The sequence below is a fragment of the Bombina bombina genome, chromosome 11, assembly GCF_027579735.1.
Source record: "Bombina bombina isolate aBomBom1 chromosome 11, aBomBom1.pri, whole genome shotgun sequence".
In the NCBI taxonomy this organism is placed as follows: domain Eukaryota; kingdom Metazoa; phylum Chordata; class Amphibia; order Anura; family Bombinatoridae; genus Bombina; species Bombina bombina.
This window is the reverse complement of record NC_069509.1, coordinates 171,589,444-171,603,651: the sequence shown is the minus strand read 5'-3', so window position 1 is coordinate 171,603,651 and position 14,208 is coordinate 171,589,444. Positions and strand designations below refer to the sequence as shown.

The 14,208-nt window shown below is 37.3% G+C and overlaps 1 protein-coding gene across 2 annotated transcripts in view; it reads right to left on the bottom strand.

The window, feature by feature from the left end:
- Window positions 1-4,465: 4,465 nt before the first annotated feature.
- Window positions 4,466-14,208, bottom strand: part of CCZ1 (CCZ1 homolog, vacuolar protein trafficking and biogenesis associated) — a 74,110-nt gene continuing 64,367 nt past the window's right edge. For both annotated transcript variants that reach the window (XM_053694598.1, XM_053694596.1), the window contains exons 14-16: window positions 13,353-13,511; window positions 11,391-11,518; window positions 4,466-4,813 (exon numbers count right to left, since the gene is read on the bottom strand). In XM_053694598.1, the coding sequence (XP_053550573.1) occupies window positions 4,758-4,813; window positions 11,391-11,518; window positions 13,353-13,511 (343 nt within the window). In that variant the 3' untranslated portion in view covers window positions 4,466-4,757. The remainder of the gene's footprint in view (window positions 4,814-11,390; window positions 11,519-13,352; window positions 13,512-14,208) is intronic.

Here is a 14,208-nt window from a genome sequence, read left to right as displayed (position 1 = left end):
CTTGTATTTATTGTGAGAACAAAAATTAAGAACCATTACTTATTTATAGGAAAATTCATAGCGAAAATCACATCACAAGTATTTCATATAAACAGAATACCATAGTCCAATCACTGTGTTATTTGGAAGCACTTACTGCTGATCGCACGCTTCCAAGCTAATTGGATTATTACACCCACCAGCTCAATAGATGCCGTCTGCCTAAGAAGTGGTTCCCACATTGGGTGCAGAAGTACATGATAGAAAAGTATCAGGTGATCCACTGCTTCCAAAAGGGAATGTTTGCTGGCTGCCATCTTGTATCGAATCCCTACTCTTATAGCTTGCTTCTTCTGTTACTCTAGCTGAGTCTGTCAGGTTGCCCAATATCAATAGACATTTGTTGTGGATGGGAAGGAAGACAGCAGGGTGGATCTATGGGACAAACTCGTTCTTCACCCAATACTGGCATTCATTCCAGCTAATCTGAGAATGGCACAGTTCAGCAGACTCTGGAAGAAACGTGTTCTAGATATTATACTGTCATCCAGTCCACATAACGCTTGAATGTTTTGGATAAACACAGTGCAGATTTTGTCACAAACTAGATTCACATACAGTGCTGGCACTCAATCCACCTAATGCTTGAAATCTGGAAATGACTGTGGACTCTAAAACAAGCTTATTCCTCATACAATGCTTTCATTCATTCAAACTTATATTCAAAAATGTGGGAACCTCTGTTTATTCATTTACACAAATTCCTATGATAATGTGGCCTTAATTGGCAAATAGGTTGTATGTATGATCTGTGCTTCTGGGTGTGAATAGAGTTTAAAAAGGTGCTATTACCACTCACATGGGTACTTGTGTGACTGCAGTCCTTATGTGGTTGGCATAAAACATGTTCTCTGTCTGGGCAAGAATGTGTTGTAGAGTTATTTTGTATAATATAATCATTGTGAAACTACGCTGTTGTGGGTAAATGGTTATAATGGTAGTCCGGCTACTGGTGCTCTAGAGGGTAGGTCAGCCTATACCAGTGGTTTCCAAAGTGTGGTGCGGTCTCCCCAGGGGGTGCTAGAGAATATAAGGGGAGGTGCGGGAGCAGTTACACTTTGCACTAATATAGAAACCACAAACAGCAGCCGACTTTGGCAAAACATAGAACAGTTTGAAGAGCTGACAATGACACTTGCCATGTTGTGGTGGAGTAAGACAAAGGGCGAGATGTGGGTGGAAGAAAGGCACTGAAGTCAAAATCCCTCAGAGACTGCGTTGCTTTTGTGGTCTTGATCAGTATTTCGTGTTTAACACAGGAGTAACAAAGTGCAAATTGAGACATGAGTGAAGCATTTTTTGGTTGAGCAGACAGCTGTGTGTGAGTCCTGGGTCAGATGTAAATTCCCCAAATCAAAAATAAAAATTATAATTTTCTTTAAAGAGAAATATAAATAGGCTGCATCATATTGTTGACAGCTTCTGCATGTCTAGTAAGTGCCACTAATCAAGCCTCCTTGGCAGAGTGGATCTGTCTGATAACAGAGCTCCAGCAATACCTGCTCTGCTGTCAAGTTCAGATAGACACTTAGCTTAGGAAGGGAGTGGATTTGCTTTACAAATATGATCTAATGCTGCTCTGCAGTTAGGTTTAGAATTCTACTATTTCTGTATACTTATTTTAACCCTTTCTGCCTCACAAGTGTTGAGTCTAGACAGCTGTTGTGACAAACTATTATGATAACCCCCTTTTTTTTTTTTACATTCTTTGTTTTGTGTTCACCTAGCCCAGTGATGGCGAACCTTGGCACTCTAGATGTTTCAGAACTACATTTCCCATGATGCTCAAATGGACTTCAGAGTGCCTAAGCATCATGGGAAATGTAGTTCTGAAACATCTAGAGCAAGGGTCAGCAACCTTGGGCCCCCAGATGTTTTGAAACTACATTTCCCATGATCTTTAGGCCAGGGATGGGGAACCTTGGCCCTCCAGATGTTTCACAACTACATTTCCCATGATGCTCAACTGGACTTCAGAGTGCCTAACCATCATGGGTAATGTAGTTCTGAAACATCAGGAGTGCCAAGGTTCCCCATCTCTGCTTTAGGCTGAGTATCATGGGAAATGTAGTTCCAAAACATCTTGGGGCCCAAGGTTTCTGACCCCTGATCTAGAGTGCAAATCACTGACTTAGACTGTCATATATATGTATTAGCAGGACTGATATAGGAGTATTTTTTATCTTTGCCTACTATGGGTTAGGAGCTAACTTATAACAAAATAATATGATATTACTCTCAAAGCTACAAGTGGATTATTTCTGGTTTATAGATATTAGACATAATAATTTGATTTGTCTGTTTTACTCGATCTTTGTTATATAATTCGTAAACTATTTGAATACTCTAATATACCTCATACATTGAATGTATGGAGTAAAATGACTGTAGTATATTATTGATCCTTATCCCTGATATACAGTCATATGCAAAAGTTTAGGCACCCCTGACAATTTCCATGATTTTCATTTATAAATAATTGGGTGTTTGGATCAGCAATTTCATTTTGATCTATCAAATAACTGAAGGACACAGTAATATTTCAGTAGTGAAATGAGGTTTATTGGATTAACAGAAAATGTGTAATATGCATCAAAACGAAATTAGGGGGTGCATAAATTTGGGCACCCCAACAGAAATATTGCATCAATATTTAGTAGAGCCTCCTTTAGCAGAAATAACAGCCTCTAAACACCTCCTATAGCCTGTAATGAGTATCTGGATTCTGGATGAAGGTATTTTGGACCATTCCTCCTTGCAAAACATCTCCAGTTCAGTTAGGTTTGATGGTTGTCGAGCATGGACAGCCCGCTTCAAATCACCCTACAGATTTTCAATGATATTCAGGTTTGGGTACTGGGAGTGCCATTCCAGAACATTGTACTTGTTCCTCTGCATAAATGCCAGAGTAGATTTTGAGCAGTGTTTTGGGTCGTTGTCTTGTTAAAATATCCAGCCTCGGCATAACTTCAACTTTGTGACTGATTCCTCAATATTATTCTCAAGTATCTGCTGATATTGAGTAGAATCCATACGACCCTCAACTTTAACAAGATTCCCAGTACCGGCACTAGCCACACAGCCCCCCAGCATGATGGAACATCCACCAAATTTTACTGTGGGTAGCAAGTGTTTGTCTTGGAATGCAGTGTTCTTTTGCCGCCATGCATAACACCCCTTTTTATGACCAAAGAACTCAATCTTTGTTTCATCAGTCCACAGCACCTTCTTCCAAAATGAAGCTGGCTTGTCCAAATTTGCGTTTGTGGCGTGTGTGCAGAAAAGGCTTCTTCCGCATCCCTTTCCCATACAGCTTCTCCTTGTGCAAAGTGCGCTGAATTGTTGAATAATGCACAGTGACACCATCTGCAGCAAGATGATGTTGTAGGTCTTTGGAGGTGGTCTGTTTTTGACCGTTCTCACCATCCTTTGCCTCTCCAATATTTTACTTGGCCTGCCACTTCTGGCCTTAACAAGAACTGTGCCTGTGGTCTTCCATTTCCTCACTATGTTCCTCACAGTGGATACTGACAGCTTAAATCTCTGCGATAGCCTTTTGTAGCCTTCCCCTAAACCATAATGTTGAACAATCTTTGTTTTCAGGTCATTTGAGAGTTGTTATGAGGCCCCATGTTGCCACTCTTTAGAGGAGAGTCAAAGAGAACAAAAACTTGCAATTGGCCACCTTAAATACCTTTTCTCATGATTGGATGCACCTGTCTATGAAGTTCAAGACTTAATGGGCTCACCAAACCAATTGTGTGTTCCAATTAATCAGTGCTAGGTAGTTACAGGTATTCAAATCAACAAAATGACAAGGGTGCCCAAATTTATACACCTGTCTAATTTCGTTTTGATGCATATTGCACACTTTGTTAATCCAATAAACCTAATTTCACTACTGAAATATTACTGTGTCCTTCAGTTATTTGATAGAACAAAATGAAATTGCTGATACAAACACCCAATTATTTATAAATGAAAATCATGTAAATTGCCAGGGGTGCCTAAACTTTTGCATACAACTGTATAATATAGAACTATTTAAAACCTGATTTCAGAGACCTCACAAGAATATGTTACATATAGTGAAGGTTCTTGAGTAATTTTTATCTGCATTACTTGTGCAATGTTAAAATCTTCTTCTGTACTGACATATACACTTATTTAAGATAAATTAAGTTTACCTTTTTGTACTTATTCTGACTTACACTGACTAATCGATAGTTTGTTTGTTTTTATCACAAAAGACAAGAAATTAAATACAACATATTTTAAACCCCAAAAACGGAGATTTCAGTATACGGTAAAATGTATCACCTGCTGTGTACAATATGTGTTTCTTCAGTAATGCAGATATAGAAGTAAATATGTTTATCATGAATGTCACTAAACAGGATATTAAAAAGGCAAGAGAGACCATTCATTAAAAGTATAACAATGATTAGCGAATTTTATTTTCCAATCGAATATTAACAGGACAGAAATGGAATGGTACAGTTGCTTAAGGTGAACATTCTGAAGTTCAGATAAATATTTAAAATCTAAAAACGGTCTGATAATTGTTCTTATAGGTAGAAATGACATTCTTACAAGGCAAGTATTGCCTTACAACAGTCTACACTCCAGTCAATAATATGACTGATATTCTCGCCATGTTAAACAAAAAGGCTGCTCTGGGCCATTTTGAAGACATTTCTAATTTGTATCCCGACAGGTTAATCCAGGAAAAATATGTTATTAAACTGCGTCGCACAGAGCTTCTTGATCTCATCTGTAAAAGGAAACAAAAATGTAAATGTTAGCGTTAAATCAAACACATACCATTAAAGTAAAGAGAAAGTCTGGCACTCTCTTGCAAGCACACAGCTGGATTAAAAGCAAAAAGGGTTAGTTACAGCATTTGTCCAAATGGTGATAGGCCCAGGACCACAGTGTTTTGTAGGTGTCTAGGGAAATTACAAAGGGTCTGTGTCACTCTTGTTTGTATCTAAATGTGTTTGGTTAAAGGCATGCGTTGTGTGGCTGTAGGTTAGGGACCAGGGAGGAAGAGACCTTAACGTGGTCCTGGGCCTATCATCATTTGACCAAATGCTGTAACTAGCTGTTCCATTTTGCTTTTAACCCCTTAGTGACCAGACCACTTTTCAATTTTCTTACCGTTAATGACCAGGGCTATTTTTACATTTCTGCTGTGTTTGATTTTAGCTGTAATTTTCCTCTTACTCATTTACTGTACCACCACATATAATATACAGTTTTTCTCACTATTAAATGGACTTTCTAAAGATACCATTATTTTCATCATATCATAATTTACTATATTTTTTTTAAATATAAAATATGATGAAAAAAAAGAGAAAAAAAAAAAAAAAAAAAAAGACTTTTTCTAACTTTGACCTCCAAAATCTGTTACACATCTACAACCACCAAAAGACACCCATGCTAAATAGTTTCTAAATTTTGTCCTGAGTTTAGAAATACCCAATGTTTACATGTTCTTTGCAAGTTATAAGGCAATAAGTACAAGTAGCACTTTGCTATTTCCAAAGCATTTTTTTTTTTCAAAATTAGTGATAGTTACATTGTAACACTGATATCTGTCAGGAATCCCTGAATAACCCTTCACATGTATATATATATTTTTTAGTAGACAACCCAAAGTACTGATCTAGGGTCCATTTTGGTATATTTCATGCCACCATTTCACCGCCAAATGCGATGAAATAAAAAAAATTGATAATTTTTTCACAAACTTTAGGTTTCTCACTGAAATTATTTACAAACAGCTTGTGCAATTATATCACCAATGGTTGTAAATGCTTCTCTGGTATCCCCTTTGTTCAGAAATAGCAGACATATATGACTTTGGCATTGCTTTTTAGTAATTAGAAGGCCGCAACATTCCGCTGCGCACCACACTTGTATTATGCCCAGCAGTGAAGCTATATTATGCCCAACAGTGAAGAAGTTAATTAGGTAGCTTGTAGGGTTAATGTTAGCTTTAGTGCAGTGTAGTAGACAACCCAAAGTATTGATCTAGGCCCATTTTGGTATATATGTGGCATTAGCATTGCTTTTTGGTAATTAGAAGGCCGCTAAATGTCGCTGCACACCACACTTGTATTATGCCCAGCAGAGAAGAAGTTAATTAGGTAGCTTGTAGGGTTAATTTTAGCTTTAGTGTAGAGATCAGCCTCCCCCCTGACACATCCCACCCCCTGATCCCTCCCTGACCCCTCTCAAACAGCTCTCTTCCCTCCTCCACCCCACAATTGTAACCACCATCTTAAGTACTGGCAGAAAGTCTGCCAGTACTAAAATAAAAGGCTTTTTTTTAAATATATATATATATATATATATATATATATATATATATATATATATTCTGCAGTCTAGGATCCCCCCTTAGCCCCCAACCTCCCTGATCCCTCTCAAACAGCTCTCTAACCCTCCCCCCCTCTACCTATTTGCCGCCATCTTGGGTACTGGCAGCTGTGTGCCAGTACCCAGTTTAAAATAAAATTGACTTTTTTTTATAAAAAATAAAATCCAAATTTTTCTGTAGTGTAGCTGCCCCCCTCTATAACCTACACCCATCCCCTCCCAGATCCCTTTGACAACATCTATCCCCCCTCCCTCCTTCCCTTTCACTTTACAGTTCCATAGTATAGTGGTTCCACCCGCTCCCGGCACCCCCGTGCTCAATCCAGCCCCCCTCTTCCACAACACCGGTTATCCTCCAGCGATGGGTCGCCCACCCGCCTCCCTGCTATGGCTCCCACTCACCAACGATCGGCACCATTGCTGGCCGAAGCAGAGAGGGCCACAGAGTGGCTCTCTATGCATTAGTTGTTAAAAAAGGGTATTGTACAATACCTCAATATTGAGGTATCTCTGCAATACCCTGAAAGCGCAGGAAACGCGTCAGCAGCAGTTCTGTGTGCTGTGCCCTTTTGTTCTTTTAATGTTTGTATAATAAAATGGACGTTTTACCTAAATAATTCTCCTCCTGTTTGGTGCTTTATGGACATCGCAATGTGTGTTGAATTCATATAAAAACAGGGGCTAAAGGGCCATGGGTCTGATAAGGGCATATAACTGGCAGGAGCTACAGGACCATGGGTCTAATCTGAGGTCTGATTTAAGTATGTGACTGACGGGGGCTACAGGGCCATGGGTCTAATCTGAGGTCTGATTTAAGTATGTGACTGACGGGGGCTACAGGGCCATGGGTCTGATAAGGGCATATAACTGGCAGGGGCTACAGGACCATGGGTCTAATCTGAGGTCTAATTTAAGCATGTGACTGACAGGGGCAACAGGACCATGGGTCTAATCTGAGGTCTGATTTAAGCATGTGACTGACGGGGGCTACAGGGCCATGAGTCTGATAAGGGCATATAACTGACAGGGGCTACAAGGCTAAGGGTCTGATCTGAGGAATGATGAGACATATAAATGACAAGAGCTACAAGGCTAAGGGTCTGATCTGAGGAATGATGAGACCTTTAAATGACAAGAGCTACAAGGCTAAGGGTCTGATCTGAGGAATGATGAGACCTTTAAATGACAAGAGCTACAAGGCTAAGGGTCTGATCTGAGGAATGATGAGACCTTTAAATGACAAGAGCTACAAGGCTAAGGGTCTGATCTGAGGAATGATGAGACCTTTAAATGACAAGAGCTACAAGGCTAAGGGTCTGATCTGAGGAATGATGATACCTTTAAATGACAAGAGCTACAAGGCTAAGGGTCTGATCTGAGGAATGATGAGACATATAAATGACAAGAGCTACAAGGCTAAGGGTCTGATCTGAGGAATGACGAGACATATAAATGACAAGAGCTAAAAGGCTAAGGGTCTGATCTGAGGAATGATGAGACATATAAATGACAAGAGCTACAAGGCTAAGGGTCTGATCTGAGGAATGACGAGACATATAAATGACAAGAGCTACAAGGCTAAGGGTCTGATCTGAGGAATGATGAGACATATAAATGACAAGAGCTACAAGGCTAAGGGTCTGATCTGAGGAATGACGAGACATATAAATGACAAGAGCTACAAGGCCATAGGTCTGATGTGAGGTCTGAATTAAACATATCATTAACAGGGGCTACAGGACCATGGGTAAAATCTGAGGTCTGATTTAAGCATGTGACTGACGGGGGCTACAGGGCCATGGGTCTGATCTGAGATATGAAGTGGGCGTATAACTGACATGGGCTACAGCGTTAAGGGCCTGATCTGAGGTCTGTTAACTGGAAAATTACCATTTTATGTTGGACACTGTGGCCTAGCAAAGATTTCTGGACCAGAGAATATTCTGCATTTATAGAAAAGTAAATTAATGGAAAATTTAAATTGTTTTTACTTTCATTTAAATGAAGATATTTTAAAAAGACACTTATTTTAAGGGTTATTGTGCTAAAAAGGTATGGGGTATGTTTTTATGTTTTAGTGGCATTCCACTGTTCACCAATATAGCTGTGGGCGAAGCTTCTATCCTACTCACCAGTTGTTTACATTAGGGATGCGCCTTTATTTGTAATTCTGCATTGATTCATATGCAAAACGGACGACACAAATGACTGCGGTAAATTTGGCAACAAATTTATTACAGAAAAAGTGCAGCATATTTCTGTGCAAAAAAATTGTTTCACTAATGAATGTCTAATTACGATAAAATGCACATCACTAAAATACAGGTACTTCTTGCTAATTTGCAAATTAAAACTAAAATCAGCTACAACGTTACATAGTAAATATTTTAAAATGTATTACTCTGCAGCGCGTTTTTATTGTCTATGTATATCCGGTACAATCATGCGGTTATGTAAAGGAACATTACACACTGTGATATTGCTATTATAGTATCTCATGTAGAGCTGACTTCAGGCTTTTAAACCTAGCTTACAATATGGCGGTGCCCATTACTGTATAAAGAGTAAAACTTTACACGTATTGTATTGCTTTGATATTTAAACTAATAATATTAAAATCTGCATATAATTCTCAGAATAATCTTTGCTTTGAATGCATGATTCTAGCTCACATTTATTTATTTAGGTCAAAATTAATCAAAGTGTGAAATAATGCGCCTAAAAAGTCACAAACACATTTGCATGAAGTAAAATACGTAAAAGTCGCAGATATTTATAAAAAAAAAAACCTGAGCATTGTTACATGCAAAGGGAAATTCCAAAGATAAGTGAAAGGGATGTCTTGTTGCAGAACTCTATTCACTTTATTTATATTTTCATGTGTTATACACAAGTTCTTTTAAATTAAATTGTAATAATTTATTCATCCTATAAGAAATTGATGTTCTCACAGGATGTAAGTGCAGGAATTAAATTAATAAAGTTTCTTTTATTCAACCCATTTATTTGACCATTACGGTTGTTAGAGTACGGTTGTTTGTTCTTCCCTTTTTTAGCCGCTTTTTCTATCTTTGCAATATTGTATTGTTCCTTATAATTTTTAGCAACTTCTAACTCCAGATACTGTAATTACGGCAAGAAAAAGAAAGTTCTTCATTGTAGTTCTGGAAAAACAACAATATGGCTCTTTCTCATTCACTACCTCACAACCTACAAATTGCCAAGATTACAAATAGTGAGTACATGCGCCACTTTTCACAAATATGTGAGAACTGCGAATAAATACGGCATTTTAAAATGCCAAGCAAGATTTCCAACTTTTTTGCATATAAAAGACTTGCACATGAACAGGAGGTGATTTGTTCGCACATATGAAAAGTTGCGACTTTATTGCTGCATAACCCTTTATAAATATGGCGATATTTGTTTTTTTTGGTGATAAATGGGAGAATTTCCTTATTCTCACTTTAATAAATTGCGTCCTTAATGTCCTTTTAAAGCTGGGATCTACAAAACAGTGGGATGTGTGCAGGTCGAGCCAGCAAAATGCACATCAATCACTTACACAAGGGACAATTACAGTTGTCAAAACCATTTAAGAACAACTCTGGCACCTGTTTCTACTGAAATTAAATGTTGACACTTAAGATCTTAATTCTGACATCTATTACCATGGGGGGGATTAACATATTGTCATCAGAACCATTGAATTAGGACCGCAGGCAGCCGCGCTATTGATGTCAAGGTGCAAGATAGTGTTTACATTTTAATTATTAAGAGCATCTGCTGAAAAAAAGATGGGATGATGAATATTAATGGCGTCTCGGACTTGTTCCCAAGTTTAGCATGAAACAGAAACAGGAAACCAACTAGCAACCTGACCTTGCCTAAGTGACAAAGCTATGAGGAATTAGCAGCAGCTGGCACTAAAGAGCTTGCAAGATTATTTTGGGTGTTTTTTATTTTTTACATATAAAGGGGCCACTAGTTTGTGCTACACGTAACTCTTAATTTGTGTCAGCTAATATACATGGTATGAGCTTATTTCAATATGAATATACGTCTGTTATTTTACTCATATACATATAAATACCAAGTCCATGTAGATAGCAGAGCAGAGTGCAGCCGTGACAAACCATTAAAATTCCCCATAAAATGTTGAATTGCTGGTACTAAAAAAAAAAAAATGTTCACTCATTTAATTTGCCCATTTTTACCCTATATTTGAACGCTTAATCAGTGCAGGAGCTACTTTATTTCTATAATTGGTAGCAGAAAAAAAAGGAGACAAGAGAAACAGGTTTTAGAGGAATTTCAAAGGGTGTGTCCCTGGAATGTAAGACAATGCATATTTTTCTGCATGGTATCCTAAGTTCCAAAATGGCGGCATTTAAAATTCAAGGGAAACACATGAAATGTATTTAGTGTTTAGTGACCTTTTAACCACAGTAAAGAACAAAAAAAAACAAATGCACATAAAATATTTACATTGCCTGTTTTTTTCTGTACCCCACAGACAGGCTGACGTGCATTCTGCATACTTAAGTATGCTACAGTTTAAGTGATTTACTAAATCAGTAAGATAGCTCAGTTACATCTCACTGGCACATGCAAGGTAAACTCTACAGGCTTTTCAAGAGGTGTATCCCTGCATTGCCCTGAAATAACACAACCCAGCAAATGTAGCCAAAAAAAAGACAATTTTGACCCCTTTACGACATGCCATACCCTGTATGTTGCATGTCATTAAGGGGACTTTATGCCAGTAATAGCTCAGGTCTCACTTTCAGAGGCGAAACGCGTTACTACTGCATGTCTCGCTTTAGAGACATTTGACTGCCGGTGCTAATTAACACCTTAGTTTAAAAAAACAGCCAATGTACAGGGTACTTAGGCTGTTGTTAAGGAGTTAAACGTTAGTGCAATGCAGTACTCTATTAACTGCCATTTAAAGGGAAACTCACCATTTACTTCAATTAGATTGGAGTTTTTCTGATTCAAGATAACATACAGCTCCCGTTGGTCAGACTTTTTTCCTACAACCCAGTAGTCGCTCATAGCCTTGACTATGATCTCCTCGTCTTCATCCGCCCTGGGGAAAAAAAGCATCAATTAATATTTCCAGACTAGTCTCTTCTCTTCCTGGTAATAGACATTTTCTAGCACATCCATTCACTAAGACACCTCTCATGTCAGACAGAAAGCTGTTTTTTTAATGCAAATGGTGGTTTAATATTTTATCGTTATTTTCATTTAGCTGCTTCCCATTGTATACGCTGCACTTATAACTTGTACAGCACATGAACGCCGCAGGATTGCAACCTTGTTGTAGAAAAAGCGATCAATTAAAGGGACATGAAACCCCCAATTTGTTATTCATAACTCAGATAGAATTGCAGTTTCAAACAACTTTCTAATTTACTTCTATCATCAAATGTTTGCAAGCACTTATTTTCAACCCTGAATAAACATTTTGGTTGCATAGTTTAAAAGTCTGTGCATTGTGTTTTATTAAAGAGATATGAAACCCAAAGTGTTTCCTTCATGATTCAGACAGAGCATAACATTTAAAACAAAAAGTTGTCTGCAACATTATATGGCTTTTAATAATGTACATTTTGAGCACTACATAGTAGCACTGCTGTCAAATGTATAACATTATTAAATGAACAACTGCTGTAAGACACGTACATGCTCCTGAGCTGACCTACCTGCAAAGGATACCAAGAGAACAAAATAAACTGGATTTTCTTTTCTTTATTTTTTTTAAATTGTACTCTATATCTGAATTCGTAAAGAACAGTTTTGGGTCTGTAACACAATAGGGCACTTTATTTTGCATTGCAATGCCCCTCTGAAAACAATACCTATCACTGTCAGGCGAGGTATATAAAAAGAAATCTTGCTTTCATAGTATCCAGCCAGATATAATACAATATGAGTATATGTTACAGATATGTTCTCTGATGAATTAAAGGTCAATACTTCATTTTAGAGGTGTATACAAATCTGGTAAGGTAGGGCCCAATATTTTACACTTGCAGCATAACTATTGGTACATTCAAGCAAATATTCAGGACATTTAAAACACTTTGAGGTAACAGTACAGTATTTTTTTCCTGTTTCATCAGTTTCAATATATATATATTACTAATTTTAACATGTTTTTCGGTTATTTCATAAGCACGATTTTTTTAGTCCTTTTTCAAATTCAAAACAGGTTGCGTATTTCATTCAACACACCTGCATACTATTTTAGATGTCCAAAGATTTCTAATAATAAATGGTCCAATAAAACATTTTTTAAACATGAAACTCATTTTTCACAAAAGAGGAACAAATCATAAGTATGTATCATGAAAAAACTGAAATTGTATATATATAAAAATAACAAAATAGCAAGTGTATTGCATTGAGCAATGATACTTCTTTTTTATTGGACTAACTTTACATTTCTAAGTCGACAAGCTTTCGGAAATATTCCTTCCTTTTTTAAGTCTGAAGCAGGAAAAGGAAGGAATATTTCCGAAAGCTTGTCAACTTAGAAATGTAAAGTTAGTCCAATAAAAAAAGAAGTATCATTACTCAATGTAATACTCTTGTTATTTTGTTATTTAAATCACTTGACTAAAACGTCTACTCCAATCAACGTATATAAAAATACAACCATCTATAAAGGAACAGAAATTGGACTATAAAATGTCAATTATAACAATGTAATTTCATTAAAAAAAAAAAAAAATCCAAATTGAAGTAAAAAAAAAGTCTCATTAAAGTGGTCTCACACCACAAGTACTTGATGAGACTCTCTAAATAAGCAATATGTTTTTTTTTTGTTTTTTTTTTTAATACCTCTAGGGCAACGTATATTCGGTAACTGCATCCTAAATATACAACAGTTTTTAATTAACTGGGCTCAAATGCACCTCGTAAAATCGCTATTAATGTCCCCCAGGATCTTCATTAGATCCGGCTGTACGGATGTAAGGGAGATACTTGGTGTCTTCCGCAGGTGAATTGTACTTTTCTCCGCTAGGTTCATATGATTAAAATAAATAAATTTAAATTGGGGATCTTTCTCAGACCTAAAGAGAGAAAAGGAAAAATAAAACATATTAGAAAGTCTCACATCAAGTTTAAAAGGGACATAAAACAGTATGAACTAAAATAAGTTTAAAAATATATAATGCAGCCAAAGCTTACCTGCAAAATGGTTTATTTTTTAACCCTTATTAACCCCTTTAATTCAGGCATAGTTTTGTTTGCAGCAAGCTCCCCTCCCTCCCCCCGGGCATTTCCATATATGTAAGGTGCTATCCAGGCCATAGCTATGACAGAATGCACTCGTGCACGGTAGGGGGCAGTGTCAGATGACACCTAACTAAAGCAGGGCAAAGTATAATGCTGAAGCTTTTACAAAGCATGTGACATTTTCCCCATTGGAAAAAAATCAAGCCTCTTGGCAACAAACAATAGCAGTATCGGACGTCCCTCCTCAACCCCCCTTACTTGCATAAGTAATTATCCTCACGTGCACACTTTGTTACATGATACCTCAGGGTTTGGAGTAAGATACTGATAAGGGAAGTGGAGCAAGCTACACTTGGCAACACTAAAGTAAGTAATTTTGCAGATTTTTTGACATTTTATTCAAATACTTATAAGCTTTTTTTACACTTTTCTTCACACATTGTTTTACCTCAGTTAAACCTTTTATAATATGCACATAACTCGAAGTGTTTTATGGCACTTTAAGTAAAAGAAAAAAAAAAGTTTAACCCC